Consider the following 27,957-nt stretch of genomic DNA (forward strand, 5'->3'; position numbering starts at 1 on the left):
GAAATACGAGTAATATGAGTGGCAGCCAAATGGGAACTAAAGATACAACTGTTAGATCTGAGGCTCGCGCACCTGCCAGAGCCTACGCCATTCGAGCTCATGAGGAAGCTTCATCTCCAGATGTTATAACTGATACTTTTACTCTTTACAATACTTTTATGATTGCAGTGATAGATCCAGGATTGACACATTCGTATATATGCATGAATTTAGTATCCAGTAAGACTTTTCTTGTAGAGTCTACTGAATTTGTAATTAGAGTATCAAACCCCTTAGGCAGATGTGTTTTGGTTGACAAAGTCTGCAAGAATTGTCCGTTAATGTTTTGAGACATTTGTTTTTCGGTCGATCTAATGTTGTTTCCTTTTGATGAGTTTGATATAATTCTAGGTATGGATTTGCTAACTTTGCACGATGCTATTGTGAATTGCAAATGGAAAACTATTTATTTAAGATGCAAGAATTATGAGATAGTCCAAATTGAATGTAACAACTTAAATGGGTTACCGGCTGTGAGATCTTCAATGAAAGCTTTGAGTTTTGTGAGAAAGGGTTGTGAAGCCTATTTTGCCTATGTGATCGATTCGAAGGTAATAGAAAAGAAAGTTGAATCAGTGTCTATAGTCTGTGAATTCCCTGATGTGTTTCCTGAAGAACTTCCTAGATTACCTCCAATTCGAGAAGTAGAGTTTGACATTGAATTATTACCGAGAACTACTCCAATTTCGACAGCTCTGTATAGAATGGCTCCGACCTAGTTAAAAGAATTAAAGTTTCAGTTGCAAGAGTTGACCAATAGAGGATTTGCAAGACTGAGTTTCTCACCTTAGGGTGCTCATGCTTTGTTTGTGAAAAAGAAAGACTGCACGATGAGGATGTGTATTGATTATCATTAGTTGAACAGAATGACTATTAAGAACAAATATTATCTGCCCAGAATTGATGACTTGTTTGATCAGTTGAAAGGAGCTACTGTGTTTTCAAAGATAGATTTGAGATCAGGTTACTATCAATTGCGAGTAAAAGATTCAGACATTCTGAAAACTACTTTCCGAACGAGGTACAAACATTATGAGTTTTTAGTTACGCCTTTCGGATTAACTAATACACCTACTGTTTTTATGGACTTAATGAACTGAATTTTTAGACCGTACCTAGATCGATTTGTTGTTGTATTTATTGATGACATTTTGATTTACTCTCGTAATGAATCCGAGCATACTGAACATCTGAGAATAGTGCTACAAAATTTGCCTGATAAGCAATTGTATGTGAAGTTTAGCAAATGTGAGTTCTGGTTGAGCGAATTTGGTTTTCTGGGTCATATTGTGTCAGCATCAGGTATTCGAGTTGATCTGAGCAAAATTTCAGCTATTTTGGATTGGAAGCCTCTGAGAAATATTTCTAAAGTCCACAATTTTCTGGGACTTGCAAGTTATTATACACAGTTCGTAAAAGGTTTTTCGATGATTGCAACTCCATTGACGAAATTACTTCAGAAAGATGTGAAATTTGAAAGGTCTGAAAAGTGTCAAAAAAGCTTTGATCAGTTGAGAACTCTTTTGACAGAAGCTCCGGTATTAGTACAACCAGAATCGGGTAAAAAATTTGTGATCTACAGTGATGCTTCGTTGAACGGTCTGGGTTACATTTTGAAGCAGAAAGGCAAAGTTATAGCTTATGCTTCAAGACAGTTAAAGCCGCATGGAAAGAATTATCCGACACACGACCTTGAATTAGCGGCTATTGTGTTCGCTTTGAAAATCTGGCGACATTATCTGTTTGGTGAGAAATGTTGCGTATATTCGGATCATAGAAGTTTGAAATATTTGATGACTCAGAAAGATTTGAATCTGCGACAGAGAAGATGGCTAGAGCTACTAAAAGACTACTAGCTTGTTATTGACAGACTACGAGCTTGTTATTGACTACCATTCGGGAAAGGCCAATGTTGTTGCTGATGCTCTAAGTCGAAAGTCATTGTTTGCATTACGTACTATGAATGCTCATTTAGTTTTGTCTGATGATGGTTCAGTTTTAGCTTAATTGAAAGCGAGACCGTTGTTCTTACAGCAGATTTACGAAGCTTAGAAGGTTGATAATGAGATAATAGCAAAACGAGCTCAGTGTGATTTGGATTCTGATTCTGAATTCTGAGTTGATGCTGATGATTATTTGAGATTCCGAGATAGGATTTGTGTTTCGAGAAATCCAGAGTTGATTCAGATGATTTTGAACGAAGCTCACAACAGTTGTTTATCTATACATCCGGGTAATACAAAAATGTATAATGATTTGAAACAGCAATACTGGTGGTCTGGAATGAAAAGAGATATCTCTGAATTTGTTTTGAAATGTTTGATCTGTCAAAAAAGTTAAATATAAACATCAAGTGTCATCCGGTTTGTTACAACAATGGAAATGGGATAGAGTGACAATGGATTTTGTTTCGGGTTTGCCCCTATCTCCGCGAAAGAAAGATGTAATTTGGGTTGTAGTTGACCGATTGACAAAATTAGCTCATTTTATTCCGATACGATCCGATTACTCGCTTGATAAATTAATTGAGTTATACATTTTCAATATTGTGAGCTTGCATAGTGTGCCATTATCTATTGTGTCAGATAGAAACCCGAGATTCACTTCGCGATTCTGGAAAAAACTGTAGGAGGCTTTAGGTAAGAAATTGCATTTCAGTACTACTTTTCACCCGCAAACGGATGGTCAATCCGAGCGGATTATTCAGATTCTCAAGGATATGTTGAGATGTTGCATTCTTGAGTTTGAAGGTATGTGGGAACAGTATTCGCTATTGATTGAATTCGCCTACAATAATAGTTTTCAATCGAGCATTAAAATGGCACCGTATGAAGCCTTATATGGTAGAAAATGTCGTACACCTTTGTATTAGACTGAACTCAATGATAATAAGATACATGGGGTTAACTTGATAAAAGAGAGTGAACAGAAAGTAAAAGTGATCCGAGATAGTCTGAAAGCAGCTTCCGATCGTCAGAAATCATATGCAGATTTGAAACGAAAAGATGTTCAATTTGAGATCGGCGATGAAGTGTTTCTGAAAGTATCCTCGTGGAAGAAAGTACTTCGGTTCGGTAGAAAAGGCAAATTGAGTCCAAGGTTATCGGGTCGTATGAGATTATCGAGCGTATCAGGCCGGTTGCTTATAGATTGTTGTTGCCACCGGAGTTAGAAAAGATTCGGAATGTATTTCACGTATCAATGCTTAGACAATACAGATCTGATCCCTTGCATGTGATTTCTCCATCTGAGATTGAAATTCAGTCCGATATGGCCTACGATGAAGAACTGATCCTAATCTTAGCTCGCGAGGTTAAAGAATTGCGAAATAAGAAAATTCTGTTAGTTAAAGTGATGTGGAATCGACACGGTATTGAAGATGCTACGTGGGAGCCCGAAGACACTATGAGACAGCAATATCCGAATTTGTTCAAAGGTAAAATTTTCGGGGACGAAAATCCCTAAGGGGGGAGAGTTGTAACAGCCCAGTTTAGACCCTAGTTGGAATAGTGGTTTCGGGACCACAAAATTCGAGTAAAAAAATATTTTAACATTATTTTATATGTTTACAGTATGTGACTAAGCATGTGTGAAAGTTTCGTATGAAAATTTTATCGTTTGAGTGCTCAATTTGATAAAAAGGACCTAATCGCATAAAATGCAAAAGTGACTTGCTATTTTTTAATGTATTAAATTGCTATGATTTGTTTCTATGAAAGTCCTTATAAGGTTATTATGCCATTAAAAGGTTAATGGACATTTTTTACCATGAATTATATGTTGGTTATTAATGATTCATTAAAGGCATATTAGTAAATTATCAAATAAGTGATAATTTAATAAAACCAACATCAAAATTAGCTTATTATTCATCCTTTTTGGCTGAAAATCACAAAGAAAATTAGGGTTGGAAGAGCTTTCCTGTTCGGCACTATTAAGCTTTGAATTAGGTATGTTTTTGTTTCAGTTTTTGATAATTTCTACGTTTTTGTGATTGTTGCTTTGTGTTTTACTAAGCCCATGCCTCAATTTCTGAATTTGATTATGATTTTAAGATATGTCATTGATGAGATTATGAGTTTATGAAGTTTGATAATAGTAAATGAAATATATGTGTTGGGTTAACATGTTTTGTTTTTGAATTTTTGATTAATTGAGTAATTTGGGCTAAATTATAAAAATGAAAATTTTAGGGACTAAAATGTAAAATAAATGAAATATATGGACTTGTATGAACTCCATAAAAATTCAGCTAAGCATATGTAAAAGGAAATTTTGTGTATTTTGTGATTTTGTGGATTAAGGACTAAAGTGTCAAAATTTGAAAATGTGAGGGCTAATTTGCAAAATTCTCTAATTATGTGTTTTTAGATTGAATTGAATGATTTGGTGAATAAAATAGTTAAATTTGAATTTATATAGATCAAGAACCAAAGAAAACGAAATTAGATCGGGGAAAGTCGAAAGTCGTTGAATAGTTGATTCCGTTCGTTAGAATTTTTACGAGGTAAGTCGATATACAAATAAATGTGTTTGAATCAATTTATTTATGCTTATATGCTATTGAAATGAAATGAATGGCTTGGAAGATGAATATGTGAAATTGAGAAAGCATCGACAGTGTTTCGACGTCTGAAAAGCCCCGTACCAACCTTAGGAGTAGTTAGGATACATATGTCATGACATAGGATCCAATATGAGATTTTGTGTAAGAGCACGTCTGGGACGTTGGCATCGACTTATGATTTACGTGTAAGACCATGCCTGGGACATCGGCATCGTATTTGATTTCGTGTAAGACCCTGTTTGGGACAGTGGCATCGATATTTGGTTACATATAAGACCAGGTCTGGGACGTTGGCATTGTACGAGCTTTTCGAGCTATCCGCGTATCATTATGATTCTGAACAGTTCAACAGGCATTCTGAGAAAAGAATGAATATATGAAATGCGTATCCGGATCAGGTACGTTTGAAATGTATATTATGGTTGAGAATAAAAGGTAAGTAAATGTGCAAGTGATGATATATGATATAATTATGAGAAAATATGCTATATGAGCAAATGAATTTGGATTATGTGAATTGTATATGAACTATGTAGTAAGTGATAGTATTTGGCCATGAGTTACATGAATGGTTTGGTTTATAATTGTGTTATATGATAAGTTTATTTGTATATGGCTTACTAAGCTTTTGAAAGCTTACTTTGTGTGTGTTTGCATTGTTTTATAGATATCAAAGCTACCGGAAGCTCGGGGATCGTTGAGGATCATCACCACACTACCGAACTCTATTTTGGTACCTTTTGAAAATGTATATATTGAAGTATGGCACGTATAGGCTAGAAGTATGTGAATATGTTTTGTAATGTGTATATATCTAGCCATGTGATATGGCTTGGTTATGGATGTGATTATGAATGGATTTTTGGTATATGTTTTGTGTTTAAAAATGGTACGTTTTGATGCATTTTTGAATGACCAAATGAAATGGTCAATTTTGGTAAGTTATGGTATATGCTTATTTTGGAATTTGTTAATAGTTTGGCGTGAGAAAGAATATGAAACTTAGTGATAAAGATATATATAATTGAATGTGTTTGGTAGGTAAATTTGGTATGATTTAGTTTGGATAATGAGCATGAATTTAGTTGATGAATATATGATATAAATGATGAATGTTTGTGGTTGAAATTGGTTGGAAATGTAACACCCCTAACCCGTATCCATTGCCGGAACAGGGTTTTAAGGCATTACTAGGATTTACATATCATTTAACAGAAACTTTCAATTAAATACTTACCGATTCAATGCATCATATAAATAAACATGTTACCATTCAATCAATAGCTTGGCACTTGTCTTAGCATCAAACAACAACGTTGTTAGTATACTTGCACATATTTCATATAAATTCAACATTGATATACTTATTTTCTCGACATGTCACAATTGAGTTTAATATTTGTCTCAACTTACATAATTTCCTTGTATCAACATATCAAAGATAATCATATATGTACATGTCATGGAACATATCATTCCCTTATCATTTCTTCATAAGCATATATCATTCATTTTATTATATCAATATTTTATGCACTGTCATTTCCATATATTTTATGTATATTTATTTCGGTAATAGTTCATATCAAACTTAACATAAATTAAATTCCATGTACCTATACTTATTTCGTTTATCTAACTTCATAATTATTTCATACAACTATTTTGTACATATATTTCATTATGACCAATTCTTGTAAACATTTCACACAACCATTTTGTACAACTAATTCATATAACTATTCGTCATCTGATACATATTACCTGAATATCAATTGTTCAATAGATGTCATAGCGTCTCCCCTCCACAGTCTTATTTATCTTCGACATGATGCCATAATATCTTCCAATTGTGGTCTTATTCATTTTTATCTTTCAACCATGGTCTTATTTATTTCCTGTCATGTTGTCATGGTATCTTTCAACCATGGTCTTATTAATTTCCTGTCATGTTTCCATGATATCTTACAACCATGGTCTTATTCATTTTCTGTCATGTTGCTATGGTATCTTTCAACCATGGTCTTATTCATTTCTTATCATATTGCCATAGTATCTTTCAACTATAGTCTTACATATCTGAATTGTGATGCCATAACATCTTTCAGCTATGGACTTACTCGTCTGAATTGCGATGGCATAGTATCTTTCAACTATGGTCTTACTCGTTTCTGGTATGATGCCATAGTCCAACTATGGTCTTATACATGTATGGGCCATTGTCTTACACTCGTAATGCCATATCCCAGATATAGTCTTATCATTAGGATGCCATAGCCTAGCTATGGTCTTACACATATATTGCCATGGTCCAGCCATGGTATTATCCGTCAATTCATCACTGATCACTAAACGATCATATTCAATTCAGTGTTCTGCTCAATTTGAACTTTTGATCTGATTTCTATAATTTAACAATATTCATAATTCAATAGAAAATATATGAAATAATACATTATATCATTCCTAATTTAACAAATAGTTCAACCATATGAACTTACCTGACTAAATTGCAGAAATACTAAGATTCAGGGGCATTTTGATAATTTTTTATTTTCATCGATTTTCCTTCCGATCTTGATCTATATTAATAATTTCATTCAACTTATTAACTTATACAATAAAAAAAAAATTATTTTATGCAATTTGATCATTTTTGACATTTTTATAAAATTACCCTTTAAACTTTACTTTTATTCAATTTAGTCCCTGAATCTAAAGCATGCAAATTATCCATTTTAAATGTAAACACTTACCAGCTGAATATTTATATATTTATTTTCCTCCTCCTTCTCTCCATTCCACATCCTTAATATATATATATAACATGCTTATATGTAACATTATCTATAATTTCACTATTTACTTATATGTTCATTCAAAGCTGTCCACTTGAGTCATAGTTACTAAATTATTTATATCTTGAGCTACAGAATTCAAAAGTAAGATCCTATTGATTTTATTGAAACTAGACCCAAATATATTTCTTCCACAAAATTTCTAGAATTTATACTTTAGCCAATAAGTACAGTAAAATCTTCAAATTTATCTCTATTCTGCTGTTTGACAGCTTCAACCTTTCTTTACTAAAAATTAATTATCTCTTAGTATGAGATTTGGATGATATTATAGTTTCTTTTTATTGAAAATAGACTCATTAAGGATTTAAACATATAAATTTAAGCCCCTAATTATTTTTCTCCATTTTTTATGATTTTCCAAAGTCAGAACAGGGGAACCCAAAATCATTCTGACCTTGTCTCACATAAATTGTTATATCTCACAATATACAATTATTTTACTTATATAATTTCTTTGAGGTGAAACTAGACTCAATACTATTTAATTTAATATATTATTTAACCTCTAATTCGAACTCTACAATTTTTGGTGATTACTAAGTTTATAAAACCCTTATTCCCTTTCTCTATAATATTTCTCATCACTTTCTCTTACTTCCCTTCACTAACATATCAAGAGCATAAAACCTTATATAATCAAACTCTACTATAACATCATTTCCATGCTTTTCAATAACAACAAACTTAAAAATATATTGAAATCTTCATGTTCTTACTTTGTCCTATTGATTTCAATCTTTAACTTGATTTCTCTCTCTCCTCCAGCTTCTATTTCTTGAATCTAACTTGATATTCTGGATCTCAATAGTCTCTTTGTCATCTTTCTCTCTTGATGACTATGGAAATTCTTTTGATTTCAAAGTGAAAATGGTGAATTTTTGGTTAAAGGACCAAATTGTAAAGAAAAGAAAATTTTCTTTCTTTTCTTCTCTTCTAACGTTGGTTACATGGAAAAGATGGATGATAATTCCTTATATTTCTTTCTTTATATAGTAATAAAATAATAATAAAATATCTTATTAAAATATTAATAAAATAATATTTATCTAATTAAATAATTATAAAATATCAAAATATCTCTAATATCATTATTGCCTTCTAGAATTCTCTCTCTTTCCAATTGACCATTTTTCTCTTTATGATCTTTTAAAATTTCATCCCTGAGTCATCATTTAAATTTGGCAAAATTACAATTTAGTCCCTCATAATTCGTCACCTATTTAATTTTGTCCTAATTCATCTATTTTCCTTAGTTTCTAGATCATTCCACCCTTAAAATATTTACACTATTAGTCCTTCAAATTTTCATATTTATACTTTAACCCCTCAAATTTTGAGTATTTACTCTTTGCAACAAAACTTCTCACTTTTACAATTTAGTCCTTTCTTGAATTAATATATCATAATATACTTCCCAATATTGACATAACTCAAAATTTTCCTTTTTGTCACTTTATTTCTTTATTTTACTATATCAAGGATAATATCTTACTGTAAAAAAAATTTTGAGGTATTACAGGAAATATGATGTATTTGATGCTTGAATGTTACTTGTAAAGAGGATCCTTAATGGGTGGCAATTGGCATTGCAAATGGCCTATTTTTGTCTACACGTGTAGAGACACGGGCGTGTGTCTCAGCCGTGTGCAACACACGGTCATGTTACACGGCCATGTGTTCCCTGGGGTAACCCTACAATTTAAAGTCAGTCTTGAGAACAGCCTAGACACACGGGCGTGTCTGGTGGCCGTGTGTGGCACACAGCCTTGGCACATGGGCATGTGTGACGATTTCGAAGGGTACACCGGCTAGACACAAGGGCGTATGGTCGACCGTGTGACCCAAGTTAGTTTCGACCACGACTAAGACACACGGGCATGTCTCCAACCGTGTGGAATAAGTCAGTATGTATGCCATGTTTTGCCACGGCCTAGACACACAGGCATGTCTAATGTCGTGCGAGGTACACGGCCTGTTCACACGGGCGTGTGACCTGTATAACTTAGAAAAATGTTTAAGTTTTGGAAAATTTTGTATGCATTCAGTTTAGTCCCGACCTTTTTCTAAAGCATGTTTAAGGTTTTGTTGACCTATGTAAGGGACTCTGTATTGATGTATGACTACGATGCTATGATGATTGTGAAATGAATGCTAAATGTTTTGATATGTCCGATAATACCTCTTAACTCTAGTTCGGCGACGGATACGGGTTAGGGGTGTTAATGGGTCATTTAATATTTTTCATAACAAAATAATAATAATCTACATCCAATGCACTTAACTATTACTGATACAAGTATCAGCCACATTTTTAGTTCAAGAATATACTGGGTTTAATCAAGTAAACTTGAGACCTAACTTTGGATGGGATCCGTATATCTTTAGAGTTGAGAAAGATTATCAAGATTTTGAAAATAAAAATAAATAAATCTTAGTTTAAAATGGATAGGTTCAATATTTTAAGTTTCAAGAAAACTAATATTCCAATTTTTGGAAATATTGGATCAAGAATGGATTTCTTGATGCGGGATTTGCTTAGACGATCATCTACCAGCTTAATGGAGTTAAAAACTTGAAGAAAACAAGCTCCAACAATCCATATCAACCTCCGTAGAGTTTCGGCCCAATTTGAGCCGATTTGAACATCATTAGGCTTAATTATGCTTTATTTTGGCCTAATCTATATTTGACCGATTTGAATAAATTTGTTTATGTCAAATTATGTTATTTACTTGTTAAAATTTAGTCAAATGTCCTATTTGTCACATCCAAAAAATAGGTTACAAGAAATTGGGTTAATGAACTTGAAGTTTTCTTGCTCTAACTTTTAAGTTATGTTTGAGGGATTATGAAAAAATTGAGTATCTAACCTAATGATTAAGAAGTAGTGTAAATAGACCTTGAGACTCAAGTTTGATTCCCTTTGCTTATTTTTTTTATTATTTTCATTTAAGCCAGTGTCGTCCATATCCTTAGTCAGTTGGCAGATTTCAATTCGACTCAAACACTAAAAAAAAATATTTTTTATCTTTTCCTTCTTTATCTTTTTTTTTCCTCATTTCTCTTCTTTTTGCCATCCCTCTTTCCCTCTTCCTCTCATCTCTCAATTTTTCTCTACACTTTTTCACTTGTGCTGCCCCTACAACCTAGTTTTCTCCATTGTTGTGCCTTCCATATTCCTCCATTTTTATTGTTTTATTCTATTTGTTTGCTATCATTTTTACACCTTTCTTGGTTGAATCTTTTACTACCATTACAGCACTATTGTAGCCCCTTTTGTTGCTGATTTTTCTTGTGTTGCTACCCAAAAAGTCTTCATTTTGCAATAATTTATTTCTTCTATTTGCTATCGTTTTCCAGCATTTTTCCATCTTCTTTGGTTGTTGTTTTGATCACCGAAATTGCCCCATTTTCTATCCATTTAACCTCCTTATTGTCGCACAAAATAGCCCCCTTTGCTGCCAACTTTTATGGTGTTGCCGTCCCTTAGAAACACCAAAAGAAGCTGTTGTTTTTATTTCCATTTATTGCACATCCTTACTCTCATTTTCTTCACTTTTCCATTGTTAAAATAGTTCTTAATACTGCCATTTAAGTGTGCATCTAATTTCTTTTGAATCGTCATTTTGGATCTAGAAACCATGAAGCATAAGTGTTGTTTCGGTAGTGATCTGACATCGCTTTCCTTTTCATTACTTTTTTTGTTATGGTCGAATGTCTCTAAGGCCTTAAGCAATTTTTTTAGCTACTAATTTTTTTATGGTTTTTATGTTGAAGGATCGAATCTAAACTTCTCGGATCAGTAGCGATGACGAACTTAATTCGCATTTCTGTTTAGTAGCAAAATAGTGTAAGTTTATTTACCAAAGTTGGATCTTAAGTGTCGCTTATGTAGTACTAATTGGTCAAACCCCATAAAGGTGTTTTAGGTTGATTCTAACATTGTTTTGTCATGTTGTTTGATTAGGTTTGTTCGGTTTTGAGTCAAGGGAAATTGCGAATTGGCAATTGGGCTACGAACTTGTGTAATTTAGGTGTGGGACTTAGTTAAATGTGAATTGTGTATGTGAGTACTTCTTGTTTGATTTGGTCGAATGATGATGAGTCTTTGAGAGTTGTCCGATTGATGCTTATGTTTGGTGTTTGGCCGAATTGTGTATGTACCCTTTAAGGGGGAACCGAATGCACGTATATTTCTTTTTTATGCATGTCGAATGTGAGGTGCGAATCTTACCTTTGTGTGCGTTGTTTGTAATTGATATTACGTGTTAATAATTAATAAATTAAGCTTGCTGGTTTGGACATGGCCGAACGGCCTAAAGTCAAATTAGGGAAATGTTGAGCAAGGTACGTATCAAGTAATTTGGTCGAATGTTAAAGGCCCTGTTTGGGATCGCCTGAATTTGAAATCGTCATATGTGATTGTCAGACGATTTTCCTTTATTAAGGTTGATTATTTGCATGATTATGATGAGCACTGTATTGTATATTATGAAAATTGTTATTGTTCATTAGTTGCATGTATAACATGCGACTTTTTGTGACACTGTTCGAATTGCATATTAAGTATGCATTGATTGTATTGTACTTTGTATGTTTGTTACCTACCGTTGATGCCATTGATTGATTGACGGAAAGTGTGCAAGTCATACATGGAAACTATTACCAAAAGCATGTTAAACATGTCATTGTTCTGCACTATAATTGTTTCTATCATTCATGATTGTGCTTTATTCATGGCATATCATTTTTATTGTATGGGAATTAGGATTGATGGGTAACAGAGGAGTTCCATGGAGTTTTGGCGGTATTTAAATCCGCAATATTGTTGTTAGTGCACTGCACTAGAGTATTGTAGGAGGTACTGGATATTGGTGGCTTGACCACATCATTGGCAGCACTGTTTGCATCTTATTGCAGCTTGTCTGCATTATTGGTGGTTTACCGCAATTTACTGGTAGTTTATCTGCATTTCTAGTGGCTCATCCACATTACCGAAAGCTTGTCTACAAATTGTTATTGGTGGTTTTTTCACATTGAGCTACGGCTCCTAACTGTTTTGGTGATTCAGTAGATGAGTTCTAAGAAACTCGTAGTGTGTAGCAGATGGATGGGTAGGACCTTATTGCATTGTCATTCTCGAGCATGTATATGCATAATTGTTGGAAGCACCATGATTCTGTGAATTCTATGTACCATTGTGATTACCAATAATCTGTTAGTTTTTTTGTTCGATTGTTAAACGAGTTTCTTGCATGATTTGTAAGTTATGCATACTCTATTTGCCTTTAAGACTTGCACTGACTATTTAAGCTCATCCCATTAGTTTAACATTTTTTAAGTAAGCTGCAAATTTGGCAATTTGGAGGTCTCATCTTTTTTTATTAAATAAAGTATTTAATTTTATATTCTTTTATTTATTTGGTTTATAACAATTAATTTTACGAATTGTGGCATGGGATTGGATTTTGGGATGTATTTAGTTATTGCATGCATGAATGTTAAGAATTGGATAAGTTAAATAATTATCTAAATTAATAATTTGTCATTAAAGTTAGTAATTATGGTTTTATTAACAAATTGTGAACACTAATTTTTCCATTGCAAAACTAGATTTTTTTTGGAAACTAAATATGTAATATATTTTTAAAATTAATGAGAATCTTTTTAAATGAATTTTTAATTAAACTTTGCAAAAAGAGATGCCCACTACGGTTTTTCGAAAAATAATTGATTGCTTTAAAAATAAATTTCTGAGAGTCCACTTGATTCTTCTGGGCCATTTCGGTGGCAGATGTGACTTTCAAAATCTAATCATAATTCATGGGCCGGATTGGGGAGGTTACACTATCTATATAGGCTAGCCGAATTTTCATTTTAATTTAGTAAATTTATACTTAGCTTTTTTTTCATTTAGTTCTTTACATGTTACTTGTAGTTCAAGTAACCTTAGTTAAAGTAAGACTAGAGCATTTAGTTTTTAGGTTACTTTTTTTGTTTGAAAAGGGTTGCCCCTCTTATTATTAATGTTACTTGTTATTTAGGTAATCCTAATTAAAGTAGTATCAGAACTCTCGGTTTTTTTTTGTTTGTTAAACTTTTAGAATTGTTATTTGTGCAAGATCTCATTCTTGTGATTTTTAGATTTGCTTTCAATTCATTTTCTTTTAAGATTTTGTGGTGATCGTGATTGATTAGATGTAATTTTGGTGTTTGTTAAAGCCAAATTCTTCAAAGGACTCCATTTGAGCACCTCTTCTTTTCGTTTTTCTTGTTCTTTCCTTATTCTTCTTTTTGTCATTTTTATGTTCTTGAAACAAACTAATTTGTTTGCAATCTATTTTTCCAAGTTCAAGAACTCTTCTTTGGGTCGGAATTCTTTACTTGGGAGTTAAAAAACTTCAATCCTAATTCTTCTCAAACTTTCTCTTTCCCTCCTTTTCTTTCTTACTTTTCCTTTCCTGTTTTCTCTTATTTGCTTTGAAACTAACTTTTTGTTTCTTTCTGGCCAGACTAGTTCGGCTGCACTAAGATGAATAATTAAAGTGTAAATTTACTAACAATTGAATAATTTTGGATTTAATTTACCTGAATTAACAATCACATCTAAAATCCATTACAAAATTAATAAACAAATAACTTGGAATAGTTCAATGCGAAAAGCTTATTCTCAACCTATCTTTCTTGTTTAATTAATTTCAAGGAACTTATCTTTCATGTTTAATTAATTTCATAGCTTTTCCAGGTTAAAAAAAGGTAGATGCCAAAAGCTTTTAGAAGTTTAGATATTAATGACTTTGTTTCTTGCAGCTTGCACAAGTTTTCTTTTTGGTCGTTAATGCTGATGATTGCATTACTCTGTATTAGTTAATATCTACTATGAAGTTCTCATAATGGCCTTAAAAGTTGAGGTTTTTGTAGTTTTATTTATTGGTTATTTTCCCTTTTAACACCTTGGGCTTACCACTTCAGAATGGTGAAGCTCGGTTTTGCTGCTATTAATAAAATTTGGCATCTTCATACGTCAAAGATAAGCAATTTACTCATACAAGTTTATTTATGTCAGAAGTGGTGAATGGTTTTTGGCGTTTTGAAGTTTTGGCTCTTGCAATGTCACTTCTAATTTACTCCCTTTTCCTATTAGCAAGCAAGGATTTAGTGGAATAGTAAACATCTTGTTTTGGATTTGGTAATTGAATTTTAAATAACAATAATAATCTCACATTCAAAAAATAATATTTTATTAATTTAGTTAGAGAATGCAAAAATTTATAAAGGAGCCTAATTAAACTCGATGTAAATAAGCTTAATCAAACTTGAACATGAGCTTAAAAATGATTCTCGATCAAGCTTAAGCAAAGTATCAAACATTGAATTTTGAATGAGCGCGACTAACTCAATTACACCCTAATTATCTATCAACTTGATTACTTGGGGTGTTGATTGGTCAAAGAAGGGTTATAAACTCATTTTGATTACTGCTAGAAACACCTTAACCATGGTGGAAAACGATCAGTGGGGATGGGAAAGGTACCAGTACTATTGGACTTGTCAAACAAAGCTAGTTATAATGACTACGGTGGCAATAGCAGAAAAATTCTTCTAAAAATCGAACTTGCTAGCTTCATCATTGAACGCCATCATTTTGCATATCTCCAAGTGAAAGCTTTTTTCTTTCTTCTCCTTTTTGGTGTTCAGAGAAAATATACACATTTTGCAGTACTGTTACATAAAGAACTTCAATGAAAGGCAACACCTTTAACATAAATAAAAAATTATTCAAGAGCGTTAGTATGTACCAAAACTCGATGCCATCTCTTTTATTTTTCCTTCAACTTTACTTCAATCAGTCTCCTTACAAATGAGGGAGGTTTTCCCCTTATTAGTCAATCCACGACTATTCTTTTTTTCACTACATAAACTGCCTCAACAATTCCAAGCAAATGGGAAACCTCAATAATATTGTTTTCCATAATCAGAATATGAAGAAAATTGCAGTCGGATTCTATTTTGTAATCCGAATGAGAAAAATGGTCTTAAAATTAATTAAAATCTAAGCAATTGCTGCTTAAGTCTCCTCTAGCAAAAAAATATTCAGTCAGATGGGCCAATCATTTTCTCAGGCACCACAAGAGTGTCGAATTCTTCGCTTGTGAGCACACCAAGGCTCAATGCTGCTTCCTGCAGAAGATAAGCGCAGAAACAAGTGTAGGTTATATTCAGTATTTCAGCCATCAAAGGAAAGGATTAGGACAAACATTGAAACAGTTCCATATGAGAACAACTTAAGTGAGGTCGAATTTCCATATTAAGATGTCAGTAAGCACAACAAAACAAAGTCATTGCTAACCACGATTGCATCAAAGAACTCAAGAAGTGAACCATAAAGAGAAGAAACAAATCTCACCTTCAAAGTGGACCCCTCCTTGTGTGCTTTCTTGGCAACTGCTGCAGCATTGTCGTAACCAATTTTCTGAAGGCAAAGAAATCATTAGAGACGTGTTCAAAATGCAAAAGACTCATTGAGGAACAACTGATCCTAGATAGAAGAAGGGAAGAGAACTTACAGGGTTCAAAGATGTGACAAGCATTAGAGACTGCAAGACCATTCAAAATGTCGCAAGACAACATATGATCATTAGCTTGACAATCTATCATATGGTATCAAAATAAACTTAAGATATTCAGGATGTAGCATCAACTGACCTCATGCAGTAATTTAGAAATTCTTTCCCTATTGGCTTGAATTCCCCTCACGCAGTTCTTCTCAAATGAAGCAGATGCGTCACCCAGCAATCTTAATGACTGATAGCAAAGGACAATGATCATCAATGAATGAAAATGCACACATTCAATATTACATTATTGTTAACCAGAATCCTAAGTGGAGAAATCAAGTCATGTCAAGCATATGATTGTCAAATCTCAAAATCTAAAATATCTTCATTGCAAAACTCGCATAATTCTTATGTATAATTTTTATAGTCTTAGGAAATAAAGAGATTTGGCCTTTCAAATGAGTAGTGCAGAAAATTTACAGATTCAAATTTTGAAGCGTTGAAATCAAGCATACAATTTTCAAATCGCAAATTCTAAGAATATTTTTCATTGCAAAAACTCACATAATTCATACTTATAATTTTAGTGAAATCATATGAAATAAAGAGAATTGGCCTTTCAAATGATTAGTGCAGAAAATTTACACATTCAATTTTGTAAGTGTTGAAATTAAATGAATGCAGCTTTTCAATAACTTTGGTAATAGAAAACACATACATGCAGGAGTGCATTAGCAATCATTGGCTTGAAAACATTCAATTCAAAGTGGCCATTGGATCCGCCCACTGTGATAGCAACATGGTTACCCATTACCTGCAAGAAACTTTCCATCTTGTTATAGACTGATAAAAGAAAGTGAAAATTTAACCACCACAAGATAAATTCTCCAGCTGGACAATACCATCTGAATGTGAAAAAATAACAGTCACATATATTTACCTGGGCACAGACCATAGTGATAGCCTCACACTGGGTAGGGTTTACCTTCCCCTGAAACAGAATAACTTCAGTCAAACTAACAAGATTATATGGGAAGAACAATAGTGAGCAAATAGAATAGAAGTAAAAAAAGGACTTCGCTGATAAATGAATCCATGGAAATTGAGATGAGAATCTTACAGGCATTATACTGCTGCCTGGCTCATTTTCAGGAAGAATGAGCTCACCAAGGCCACATCGGGGACCGCTGAATAAGAAAAATGCTGAAACCATCAGAATAATGCCAAACCACACTCACACACACACAAAAGAGGGTTATCCAAATTGCAGACAAACCTTCCCAGTAAGCGTATGTCATTTGCAACCTTCATCAGGGATGTAGCAACAGTGTTTAGGGCTCCGCTAGTTTCAACAAAGGCATCATGTGCAGCCTGATTACAGAGAAATAAATATTCATGATTGTGTAACTATTTTGCATGACAACTTAGAAGATATAAGCTAATGATCAATTCCTTCAACCTAAAACAAAATGGAAAAATAAATAAATAAAAGCTTGATCAGAGAGAGCTAAGAGATTCACCAAAGCTTCAAACTTATTTTCTGCTGTGACAAATGGCAAGTTTGTCTCATCTGCTACAGCAGCAGCAATTTTTGCATCAAACCTAGATCAATTTTAACATTGGGCACTGTCAAGTTCAGTACGAGAATCCTAAAGGAACATTGTTACGATGATAAATAATGCTCTCAAACAAATAGTTCATTCTTCATAATAATTTCAGTTTAAGTTTACATTTAGCAAACTTGGTGACAGCGGCTTCAAGCCATGGCACAGCAGATGCAACATCTATTAATATAAAAATAATATATAGAAAGTTTACACAGGTGCACTAGCTTTAAACAAACATTCAATGAACAAAGAGTATTTCTGAGGCTCTGACCATAAAATATAAGAGATAAAACATAAATTATAGCTTAAAAGAGAAGACGGATCATAAAGGGCCTGGATCTTAATAAATCAGAGAGCAATATTGAAGCAACCAGGTAAAAATAAATCAAGCATATAGCATCAGAATAAAACGAACAAAAGAAAACCAACTGAAATTGACAATGGAAAATAGACATAATTACAAATCAGAGAAGCAATGTTCAAGGCTAAGTAACATACCCTTTCTTTGTGTTCAATCCTGTCCCAACGGCAGTACCACCTTGTGCTAGCTGTCATACAGCACCCCTATATGTCAGTAGTGAGAACAGATTACATGGAATAACATACAATCAAATGAGATAGCATGCCTGATACATGCGTGGAAGGGTGCACAAAACTCGATCAATTCCATACTTGACCTATAACAAAACAAAACCACAACATAATTAAAAGTTATCCCTCATTGCCACCTGTCCACTAAACATAATTGACCCCAAAGTACATAAAAGAAACTGCTAGAATAATGAGCTTACTTGTGTAGTATAGCCACTGAACTCTTGACCAAGAGTCAAAGGTGTTGCATCTTGAGTGTGAGTGCGACCAATTTTAACAATATCTTTGAATTCAATAGACTGGTGAAAACAACACAAGCAAAACTTAACTTGAGTTTGAAGCCATCCAAATTAAATACTCGCTGGTATGGGAGCAAACATAAAACACAAAGACAGTTATGATTATTGGACCAAGTAGCCGTTATATATATGTGTGTGCGAGTGTGTGTAGAGAGAGAGAGAGAGAGAGTCAAAAGCAAATCACAATGGTTCACCAAGAAGAGGCGATAATATTATAAAGACTATAAAAGAAAACATCATTGACAAGAGTGTTGTTAACATAAGGAATCAAAGAGCCAAAGAGTTAGAACTCAAATAAAAAGATATTGGCATTGACAATCAGGCATGGCCAGAAAAATCCCTTTCAGACAGTAGATGCCGATGTTGCAACAGAAGTCAATAAGGATGTGAGGGAAACAAAGGCATAAAAAGGCAAAGATCTCCATCAGAAAAAAGTTAAGAGTAAGAGACATCATACATAAATAACACTATAATGTAGAGGCAAAAGCAAAGCAAAGTAAACCTTTGAATGTAAAGTAGAATGCAAAATTTTCAATTTTGGTATTAATCTTGAGTTTATTTCCATAGCAGCTGCAATGTGCATTACCTGGAGAAAGAAGAAAATGTAGCATAAGTAAAGAGGCAGCTCAAAACTTACCGTGCTAAGCTGAGGACACATAAGTTGGCCTAGTTGAATTCTTGGATTTTTGAAAGATTAATCTAAAGAAGGAAGAAACCAACAAGTTAGACGGTAATTTCAGCTTACAGTGGGGAATGTGTCGTTAGAAGATTGAGATCTGTTCACATGATCATTTGGGTGCACAAACTTTTCACCACGCTGATGTCCAAGGATCTCAGCTGCTCTATTAGCAATTACCTGGAAATTTCCAGAATCGCAAATTAAGCTATAAATTTACTGTAAAAATGATTCTCACATGACAAAAATATCTATTCAACTAATGAATACAAAAAAGTTGCAAAGACCTCATTGGCATTCATGTTACTCTGGGTGCCACTACCAGTTTGCCAAACGACAAGCGGAAAGTGATCGTTGAGTTTTCCTTCGGCTACTTCTTCAGCTGCTTGCATTATGGCTTTCCCAATGGTTGGATCAAGACCATATTCCATGTTAACCTAAATGAAGAAAACAATTAACATATGCAAACACTTAAAAATTGAGAACTATTTGGGTTCAGTGATCAGATCAGAGATGAACCTTGGCAGCACATTTCTTGAGAACACCAAAGGCCCGAATAATAGGTTCAGGCATCCGTTCACGCTCTCCCCCAATTTCAAAATTCTGTAACGATCTCTGAGTCTGCGCTCCCCACAATCTAAAAACGCAGTGACAGCACAAGCAACAAGTATAACTACTTCCCTCTTCTATTCAAAACTTCTTTTTTAATGGTGCGAATTAAAACACACACACACAATGTGATGAGAGGGAAAGACGAACTTATCGGAGGGGACGTTAATGGGGCCAAACGTGTCTCGTTCCTCCCTAAAAGACGTGAAGAAGGATCTCCAGCAGGTGGCATAACGGAGAGAGGTGACCAGCTGGGAGGTGGTGGATCCAGCGGAGAGTCGCCGAGATACGATATACATCGCCATTTCTTACTTCAAAAAAAAAAAAGAACTTTAATCCAACGTAATAACAATAAACCAACAAAACATTCAAGATCAAGTTTTTCAAACAAAGTGAACTGTAAAAAATAAAATAAAATAATTGTCGAAAAAGAGAAGGAATAAACCTCAGATCAAAGAAAGGGCTTAGTAACGAGGGTGCGGTAGTCGAGAAGGGCGGAGATAGGGTATGGAGTACAGTTGGCGCCGGAGTTGTCGGGGAATCTCTGGCTTTTCTGGAGTTTCGGAGGGTAAGCAAAGCAGCCAATGAGGAGCTGCCAAAGCAAGCCTAATAAAAGTGAGAATGGTTTGATGGGTAGCTTGGTCTTGGGCTGCGGTATGGGTCAAAGGTGGGCTGTCACGACTTTATTCAACGGAGATCTGTCATTTTCATTCGGTTTGCCGATAGCTATTACTAATCCCTCACGCCAAAGGAGAATGGACCTAACCTCTCCCAAATTCTAGAATAAGAGTCATGAATGGGCTTTGTTCCTATGACTTTATCATGGGTTCTATTATTCTAACTTCTACCTCTTATAAAAAAGGATTTGATTAGTCCCCTCTGCTGCAACACCTTCTGCCGTCCATGTTGCCTGCTGCCTAGCAATCGAACCAGATGGCTTCCATGTTACTTTTTGAGTTTGATTGGTATAACATGATTGCTCCTCGTGTCTAATCGTATTGAATATCAGGATATTTGCTCCTTTCGTCATTGCTTCTCTCTTTTGTTCAGTAATGAAGTTACAATTAAATGGCTAAGAATGCCAAACTTGGTTTTTTGTTTAAAGGACTCATTCGCTACAATACCTGCTTGCTCTTCTTGATTCATGTAAAAAGGATTACACGGGGAAGAGTATTTGAAATAAAAGTAATATAAAGGCCCTGTAATATAATAATATTGCATTTTGCTCTGCTTAAAAAATAAATAAATTAGTAGAGTGACTCATTTAGGATCATTTTGCATTTTGACGCAATACATAAATAAAGATTAATTTGTTCATTTACCAATCTGACTCCTATTACAGCCTGTGACAATTACATATTATTTTCATGTCAGCTTTTGGAATTTGTAACATAATTACATGAATACAGAGACTGATCCTTTTGTCTCGGTTTGCAGAAAGTAGCATAAGCTCAGACATAACTTGAAAACAACTCAAAAAGGACATCTTCAACCCAAACTAATTGTATGGTAATTGCAGAGCCATTGCAATAAGACTTTTAATTCTCTCAAACACTGAAGAAAAGCAGTCTTTACACAAAAACCCAAGGCAGGACGCATCATCTGCACAACTTGTCCTTAATAAACAAATATGCAACTGGAATTATTGCTGAGTTTTAACTATACCATAAAAAAAATTACAATGAAAGAAAAAGGTTATCTGTATATTCAACACATTTCTCTCTCTCACTCTCTAAAAAATATAAGAGGCAAAAAGAAATTAAAAAAAGAAGAAGAAAAGAATCAGAAATCACTCCAACGTGGTTATAATGGTGTATAAAGTTGTTATTTTCTACTCCCAGTTCTGCGTTTCCCGTCAGCAGCTGGTGGCTGCCTCATATTTCGATGCAAAGGTTGGCCAGCTCCATTTGCTAGTTTCCTAGACGGTGATGGCCCTGACATAGGATGTAGATTTTTGCTGCAGATAATTAACCAGCTTTTTAGTAACATGTCGACAAACTTACAATGATGGCAACATGAGAATGTATGTATTAGCTTACCTCATATCTGGGTTTCTTGCTGATTTTGGAGTGGGTCTCTTGGTCTTGGACTCAATCCCATTGGTTATGCTGCTAAGTTTGGTCGAATTGAATTGCCAGAGCAAATCAGGCTCGGACGAGTCACTGGTTGCAACATCAATATCATCTATGTCATCAGCACTGGCCATATTGAATCCATTAGCCCCCAAGAACATATTATATGATTTTTCTGGATAAATCTTTGAAGAATCGTGGAGATATTTCTGGTAAAAGACATCAGACAAGTTCCCATTTTCTGCTTCCCAACATCCTAGAGGGCTTCCCACTCTGTTAATGGTATCTTGCTTGTTCACCATAACCTTATCCACCCACTCACCCGAGCCTAATTCTTTCTCATCATCCCTGAAGTTTTGGGCAGGACTGACAACGGGAGGCCAGGGAGGTGAATTTGCTAATAGCTCATCAAGATCAACGCTTTGCCTCTTTTGCCTCAATGCAGAGTTAGTGCACACCTGCAAAAGCAGACAAGTCAAGCTTTCTAGGGCATCTCAAACAAACCCAACTCATTGAATTGCTAAAATTATTCATGAAATTTGGGAAGCAATTCCAGAAAATATATAAGCACTGTAGATTTTCTTCCCATCAATTAGCTTTAAGGAGAGAAAAGATAATTTTGCACAATTGAATTAGTATTATGCCACTATAGCCACTTTCAGTCACTGGAATGCATATTATTACCATGAAATTCTGAATTCAATGAAGACATTCACACATTAGTATTCATATCATCTTTAAATTGAAGAGAAAGAATCAAGGATTTGTGACTGATTGTATTCAATATGATTAATGAAATTAAATTTCCATCCTACTATTATCATGTGGAAAGCATCATGTACCTCAATGTTGCCCACATTCGCCACAGGTTCTCTTGCTCCCAAAACATCTCCAACTTGCTGATTAGGATTGAAGGGCGATAGATCACTAGCTTTTGTTCGGTATTTTTCAGAGCTACTAGATACAGAGTGCTGGCTTTGGTCCATCTCTCCCTCTTTCCTAGCCAAAGCTGCCTTAAGGCTAGCAATCTGGAAGTTGATTCCAACAAGTTAGTAAAAGCAAGAGCATCGGATTTGACAACTATCTTAAGATAACCATATCAACCAATAGTTAGAGTTGAATACGATAACCTGTTCTTTGAGTTCTTTAACATCCGAAGTGTCTTTGTTCACTCGAGCAGCACCAAGTTCAACGGTAGCTACACGCTCTGCGAATTTGAGAGTACTTATTGTTTCACCCAAGGCATCAGGTTCAGGGCTTATGTGAACAAACATTAGTGTCTTGGCCTGTCCTCCTGAAAATACAATTCCGGTCCAATATGATTAAAACTTCTGAAAAGAAAAAGTTGTGCACTATTTCAACAGCTTAAACTTACCAAGTGAATCTTGAAGAAGTTGAGTGAGCTTGCTGTTTCTGTAAGGAACATGTGGATTCTTTTGGGCAAGGGAAGCAATCACATCTCCTAGAGCTGATAAAGATTTGTTTATGTGCTGTGCCTCTTTTAGTCGATCTCCTGTTACCTCAGACTTGTCTACTCTCTCACTACCTGCAAGATCCACAAGATGCATGCAGCCACGGAGAGTAGTTCCAGATGTTAAATCTCTTCCTTGAACATGGACGGTCAAGCAACTGCAATGTGATAAAAAAAATTAACTTCAAATTTAAGAAACATTTCAGGATCAAGAGGCGTAAAGAAGTAAGATGTTACCTATGAGAACGGCTACTACGGTCATTTAGGGCTGTTGCACCAACTGCACGATTCCTTTGTCCTAGGTTCATCAGATCAATAACATCTGATGTTGACGAAACAGGCATGAGGTTGGCATCTGGTACATTGAGACCCGTCTGAGAACTGTTGCGAATTTCTAATGTATTAATAGATTAAGGATAAGCTTGGTTAGGAAATTGACTGGCTAGACCTACCATTGAACATATATTGAAGTGAGAGATTCAACGATCAAGATCCATTTTCAAATTTAAACCAATTCAAACTTTTTACCGTTTCATTTTTCAGAGCATCAACCACCTTATGATCAAACTCTGATTTAGAATAGGAAGAAAGCTTTTTCTAAATTTCCAATCTGTCAAGACAACTTTTTATAGATTATAACTGTGATATGATGATCTAATTTTACAAACTAGAGGGAAGTAAAATCAAATGATTGGAAAAGGATATCTTTTGTTACTTCCATCTGTGACAAGGAGATCCCTGACTTGCTCATTATAAATTTCAATCATCTGAACAGCAACATCGTAGCAGAAGGTATCCTTTCTTTGTTCTGCTAGAAGGAACAAATCACCTAGTGCCCTATAATTAACCCCTTGACTTTTCTCTGTCAGGTCTTTAGGTCCAGTCTGGATTTGTAAACCAAATAAACTATTAAGTTTAAAGGAAAAAGTATATTTCATCAAACAAATTTTAGTGCATGTATTATCAAACTTGTGAATAATCCAACCATATCTTACCATAGTGTAAGTTTTCCCTGATCCTGTCTGACCATATGCAAATATGCAAACATTGTATCCATCAAGAACTGACCGAATCAGTGGCTGCATATCAGAAAAAACCTCCGCTGCAATGCAATAAAGATGTGACTGACTAAGTAAAGAATGCTAAAATTGCAGAAACATTATCAATAGCAATTAAACTCTTAGTGAAGCACCTTGAGTTGCAGACTGCGCAAAGACTTTGTTGAAGGAGAAGGATTTGCGTCCTTTACCATACTTCGATGGAGTGTTGATGATGATGTTTCCTTCTTCTATATGATCCACAGTGCTAAGATAGCTTGATCCAGACAAGAATGGTCTCACACGGCAATAAACACGGATACTTCCTGGTCAGATGAAGTAGATAACCCTTTCTAATAAATTAGGGGATTTAATACAAGGAAAGGCATGATAAGAACTTATGCAAAAGATAAGTGAATATTTACCTTTAAGATCCTGAACTTGGTTATATAACTTGCGGTTTTCTTCTAGAACCCTGTGGTAACCAGAAGCAGCATGAGCTAGGCCGTGAATATGCATACCTGTAAAAATACCCTGCTTAGCACTTTGATAAGCAAGAAAATTCAAATAGGTACTTCATTTGTATACCAAGACTGTTGAATTCTTCATGAAACTTCATTTGTATGAATTGCATGCCTGCTTTTGTGGAATTAATAGCATGCTTTAGTTCCTACAAAATTTATAATACATATAAGTGCAAGTCAAGTACATAAATAGACAAGAAAACAGAAGATATAGCACAGTAATTCCCACCTTAATATTCCTTTGTTGTTGATCAAAGATCATTTGCTGTTTTTGCAATTGACCTTTTAATGCCTCCTCATTAATGAGGTTCTTTTGGAAGCAATCTTCTTTCTTCATCACTTCGATGTTCTTTTCCTCAATCTTAATCATTACAAGAATGAAAGAAGTTTAAGAAATGTGAACTATAGCACTAAGACATCGGAGAAAAGTCATCTAGTGACTTGTGAAGTACATGAGGATCATTATATACCTTTTTATCCACAAGAGTTTGTTTTAATACAGGCTTTCTGAAATTTGGAGTGATTTCTTTTGAAGTCGATTTCATCTTTCAATTTGGAGAAGAGGCCATAATAAACAAAATGTTAGTTAAGATCAATAATTACATAGTAAATGACTTATTCTTTTGTAAAATTTGAAAGCTAAACATACCACTTCAGATTGGCTTGCAATCCGATTCTCAAACTCCTCTACAACTTTACTGAGCACAGATTCAACCAGCTATCAACAACAAAAAATGACACGAATAAGTAGCAGAAATAGCAAAAAGATTAACCATCATTTATGATAAAAGTCATTCCACTATCCCCGTTTATCCAAACAAGAAAATGCTAATCAAGCTTGGTGTGTTAAACAAGTGTAATGATCCAATAAAAATCTACCGTTGGAACTTCTTCAGGTTTTTTATCTGTTAGAAGGGCACGAACCAACATGCTTAGCGAAACAGAACTGGCCTGCTTGTATAATAAGAAAAACTCATGGAATTTAGTCTTATTGTTGAATTAGAATATGAAAACAGTGAATACTAACAGTTTAAGCTTACCAACCATTTTATTGGGATCAATTTCATTGGAGTGACCATTTAATAGTTTCTCATTTGTCGATGAGGTCCTCTGCAAGGAGTTTGTGAAAGGCTCTGAATTTTTTCTTACAAATGACTTTCCCAAAGTGGTGGTGGCCGGTTTTAAGTTTGCACCAAATTTCCACACTCCATTTCCACCCGAGAGCTTCCACTCGTTATAGGACTTAAGTGCTAGAACACAATTAACCACCCTTGCAGATTTGCCTCCCTAAAGAATTTTAACCAAATCAAAGATAAGTAACTAAATTACACAATAAAACCAATTTCTTCCAAAGCAAAAGAATTGTAAAAAAAAAGTCTAAAAACATACTTGTTCTAGATCGGATGCCTCAAAAGTGGGAAGCCCCAACCCTTGACCAGCTACCAGGAAATTCCTTATATTTTCAAAATACTGAAAAGCTGACAATGCAGCTCCATCAGGTATGAGGGCCGCGTCACATGGACTTTCCACCACCTAAAACCAACCACCCCCAATGAAATTAGCCATGATTAAAAGGAAAATCAATTGAAAAAAACCATAATCATAATAAAGTTAGTAAACCTTAGGCACAGCTCCAGGTTGAACTCTATTGAGAACATTGCAGAGGATTATTCCACTCCTCAAACCAAGCCTAAATTCTTCTTCCGATGGCTCTGCCGGCAAATCTTTAGCCGCCACAACTCCAACCATCTTCCTTAGCCATCCGGCCGCTTCGTACCTCCTTGATGCTGTGCCATACAAGAGATCACCACATTCAGCTTCTTTTTTTCTTTTTTTAATTTTCACAAGTAAATTATCTCATCAAATTTTATTCAAAAACACGCTGCAATTCATCAACAATTTCAAAAACTGTAATTCTGTAAGTGATCAATGATCTTCTGTTTTCTATTTCACGAAAAAAGGTGGGAGATCAGATAGGTAAATAGAAGAAAAAGGCAAAATTTTCCATGGAATTACACCATTTTTCGACTAGCTAAAACTATATAGAATTAAAAAGAAAACATACGCTTTCAGCAAAAAATTCATCATCATTCAACAAAATATAGATGTTGATTTAAAAAAGAAAAAAAAGAGTTTAAAGTACCAGCTTCCTCAGCTTTTCTAGATTCCAAATCAAGATCTTTGGAGCGATTGCCATGTTGTTGCAGTACATCCTCCACAACTGAAGCAACTGAAAACGACAACATTCCTTCTGCAGCCATTTTCTCACCCCAAATTACTCCAAAAAATAAAAATAAAATCTCACAACTCAACCATCCAAGGAAAAAAAAAAACTCCCCAGGAAACCAAATTCAAAAATTCTCCCAAAATGAAAGAAAGTGGAGCTTGAAATGAGAGATAAAAACAATGAAAAAGTATAGATTAAAACAACAATAAGAATAACAAAAAAGCTCGGTAGATTTTATTTTTCCTGTGATATTGTTGTGGGAAACTTGGGGAGGTTTTTTTTTTTTTTCTCTCTTTACCATCTGTGTATGGAAAAGAAAGCTAACTCTGCTTTATACGCTTTCAATCTTCATAGAAACTTTATTCTGTTCTCCCATAGCTACTATTCACTCCATACCTATCTCCTAACCTGTCTCCGAACCTGGTTTCTTCAGTAGCGAACACTTTCTTATGAGTTGAATCCAAAGGGAAAGATGGCCTATAGCGCGGTGTTTGAGGTGGCCCTTGGCGCGTGAAGTTCAGAGCATGATTAAGAGAAGGACATGTATGATTAAGGTCGTAACTAAAATTTTGAAATCGCGGGACTCATAACTTGGGTTGGCTTGGCCCTTCAAAAAAGTATACTCCGTTTTTTTTTTAATTTATCGTATAATACAATATTTCCTCAAAAATTAATCTCGAATTTAATTTATTTGTCCTTAAAAAAAAATTCGATCTCATTGCTTAAAATTTAGATTTGTTTGAAATAGTTGGCTAAAATCTAAAGAAAATGACATCCTCTATAATAATTTCATTGAATACATAAAATCCCTCTAAACCC

General features: G+C 34.5%; 2 protein-coding genes across 4 annotated transcripts; both read right to left on the reverse strand.

Annotated features, from left to right (window-relative positions):
• Positions 1 to 15,261: 15,261 nt before the first annotated feature.
• Positions 15,262 to 20,594, reverse strand: LOC107953056 (fumarate hydratase 1, mitochondrial). Of its 2 annotated transcripts, none has more exons than XM_016888281.2 (18): positions 20,253 to 20,594; positions 19,958 to 20,114; positions 19,718 to 19,835; positions 19,486 to 19,635; positions 19,268 to 19,378; positions 19,025 to 19,108; positions 18,424 to 18,522; positions 18,259 to 18,309; positions 18,131 to 18,180; positions 17,546 to 17,627; positions 17,302 to 17,396; positions 17,146 to 17,212; positions 16,966 to 17,016; positions 16,744 to 16,839; positions 16,174 to 16,272; positions 16,035 to 16,064; positions 15,875 to 15,940; positions 15,262 to 15,648 (listed from the first exon to the last, which is right to left on the reverse strand). In XM_016888281.2, exons 2-18 carry the CDS (start codon positions 20,110 to 20,112, stop codon positions 15,562 to 15,564), a joined length of 1,491 nt encoding a protein of 496 aa, XP_016743770.1. In that variant the 5' UTR covers positions 20,113 to 20,114; positions 20,253 to 20,594; the 3' UTR covers positions 15,262 to 15,561. The 2 variants fall into 2 exon arrangements, with proteins under 2 accessions (XP_016743770.1, XP_016743768.1); XM_016888279.2 differs by having other exon boundaries at positions 19,958 to 20,118; positions 20,253 to 20,453.
• Positions 20,595 to 21,442: 848 nt separating this feature from the next.
• On the reverse strand, positions 21,443 to 27,203 carry LOC107953055 (kinesin-4-like). Of its 2 annotated transcripts, none has more exons than NM_001327600.2 (19): positions 27,055 to 27,203; positions 26,532 to 26,698; positions 26,301 to 26,444; positions 25,956 to 26,198; positions 25,791 to 25,862; positions 25,561 to 25,629; positions 25,382 to 25,456; positions 25,141 to 25,272; positions 24,976 to 25,057; positions 24,813 to 24,908; positions 24,543 to 24,713; positions 24,346 to 24,452; positions 24,056 to 24,234; positions 23,588 to 23,749; positions 23,255 to 23,508; positions 23,010 to 23,173; positions 22,722 to 22,907; positions 21,847 to 22,337; positions 21,443 to 21,764 (listed from the first exon to the last, which is right to left on the reverse strand). In NM_001327600.2, exons 1-19 carry the CDS (start codon positions 27,170 to 27,172, stop codon positions 21,632 to 21,634), a joined length of 3,045 nt encoding a protein of 1,014 aa, NP_001314529.2. In that variant the 5' UTR covers positions 27,173 to 27,203; the 3' UTR covers positions 21,443 to 21,631. The 2 variants fall into 2 exon arrangements, with proteins under 2 accessions (NP_001314529.2, NP_001385559.1); NM_001398630.1 differs by having other exon boundaries at positions 25,791 to 25,865.
• Positions 27,204 to 27,957: the final 754 nt, after the last annotated feature.

Source organism: Gossypium hirsutum, chromosome A07 (assembly GCF_007990345.1).
Source record: "Gossypium hirsutum isolate 1008001.06 chromosome A07, Gossypium_hirsutum_v2.1, whole genome shotgun sequence".
NCBI classification, from domain to species: Eukaryota; Viridiplantae; Streptophyta; class Magnoliopsida; order Malvales; family Malvaceae; genus Gossypium; species Gossypium hirsutum.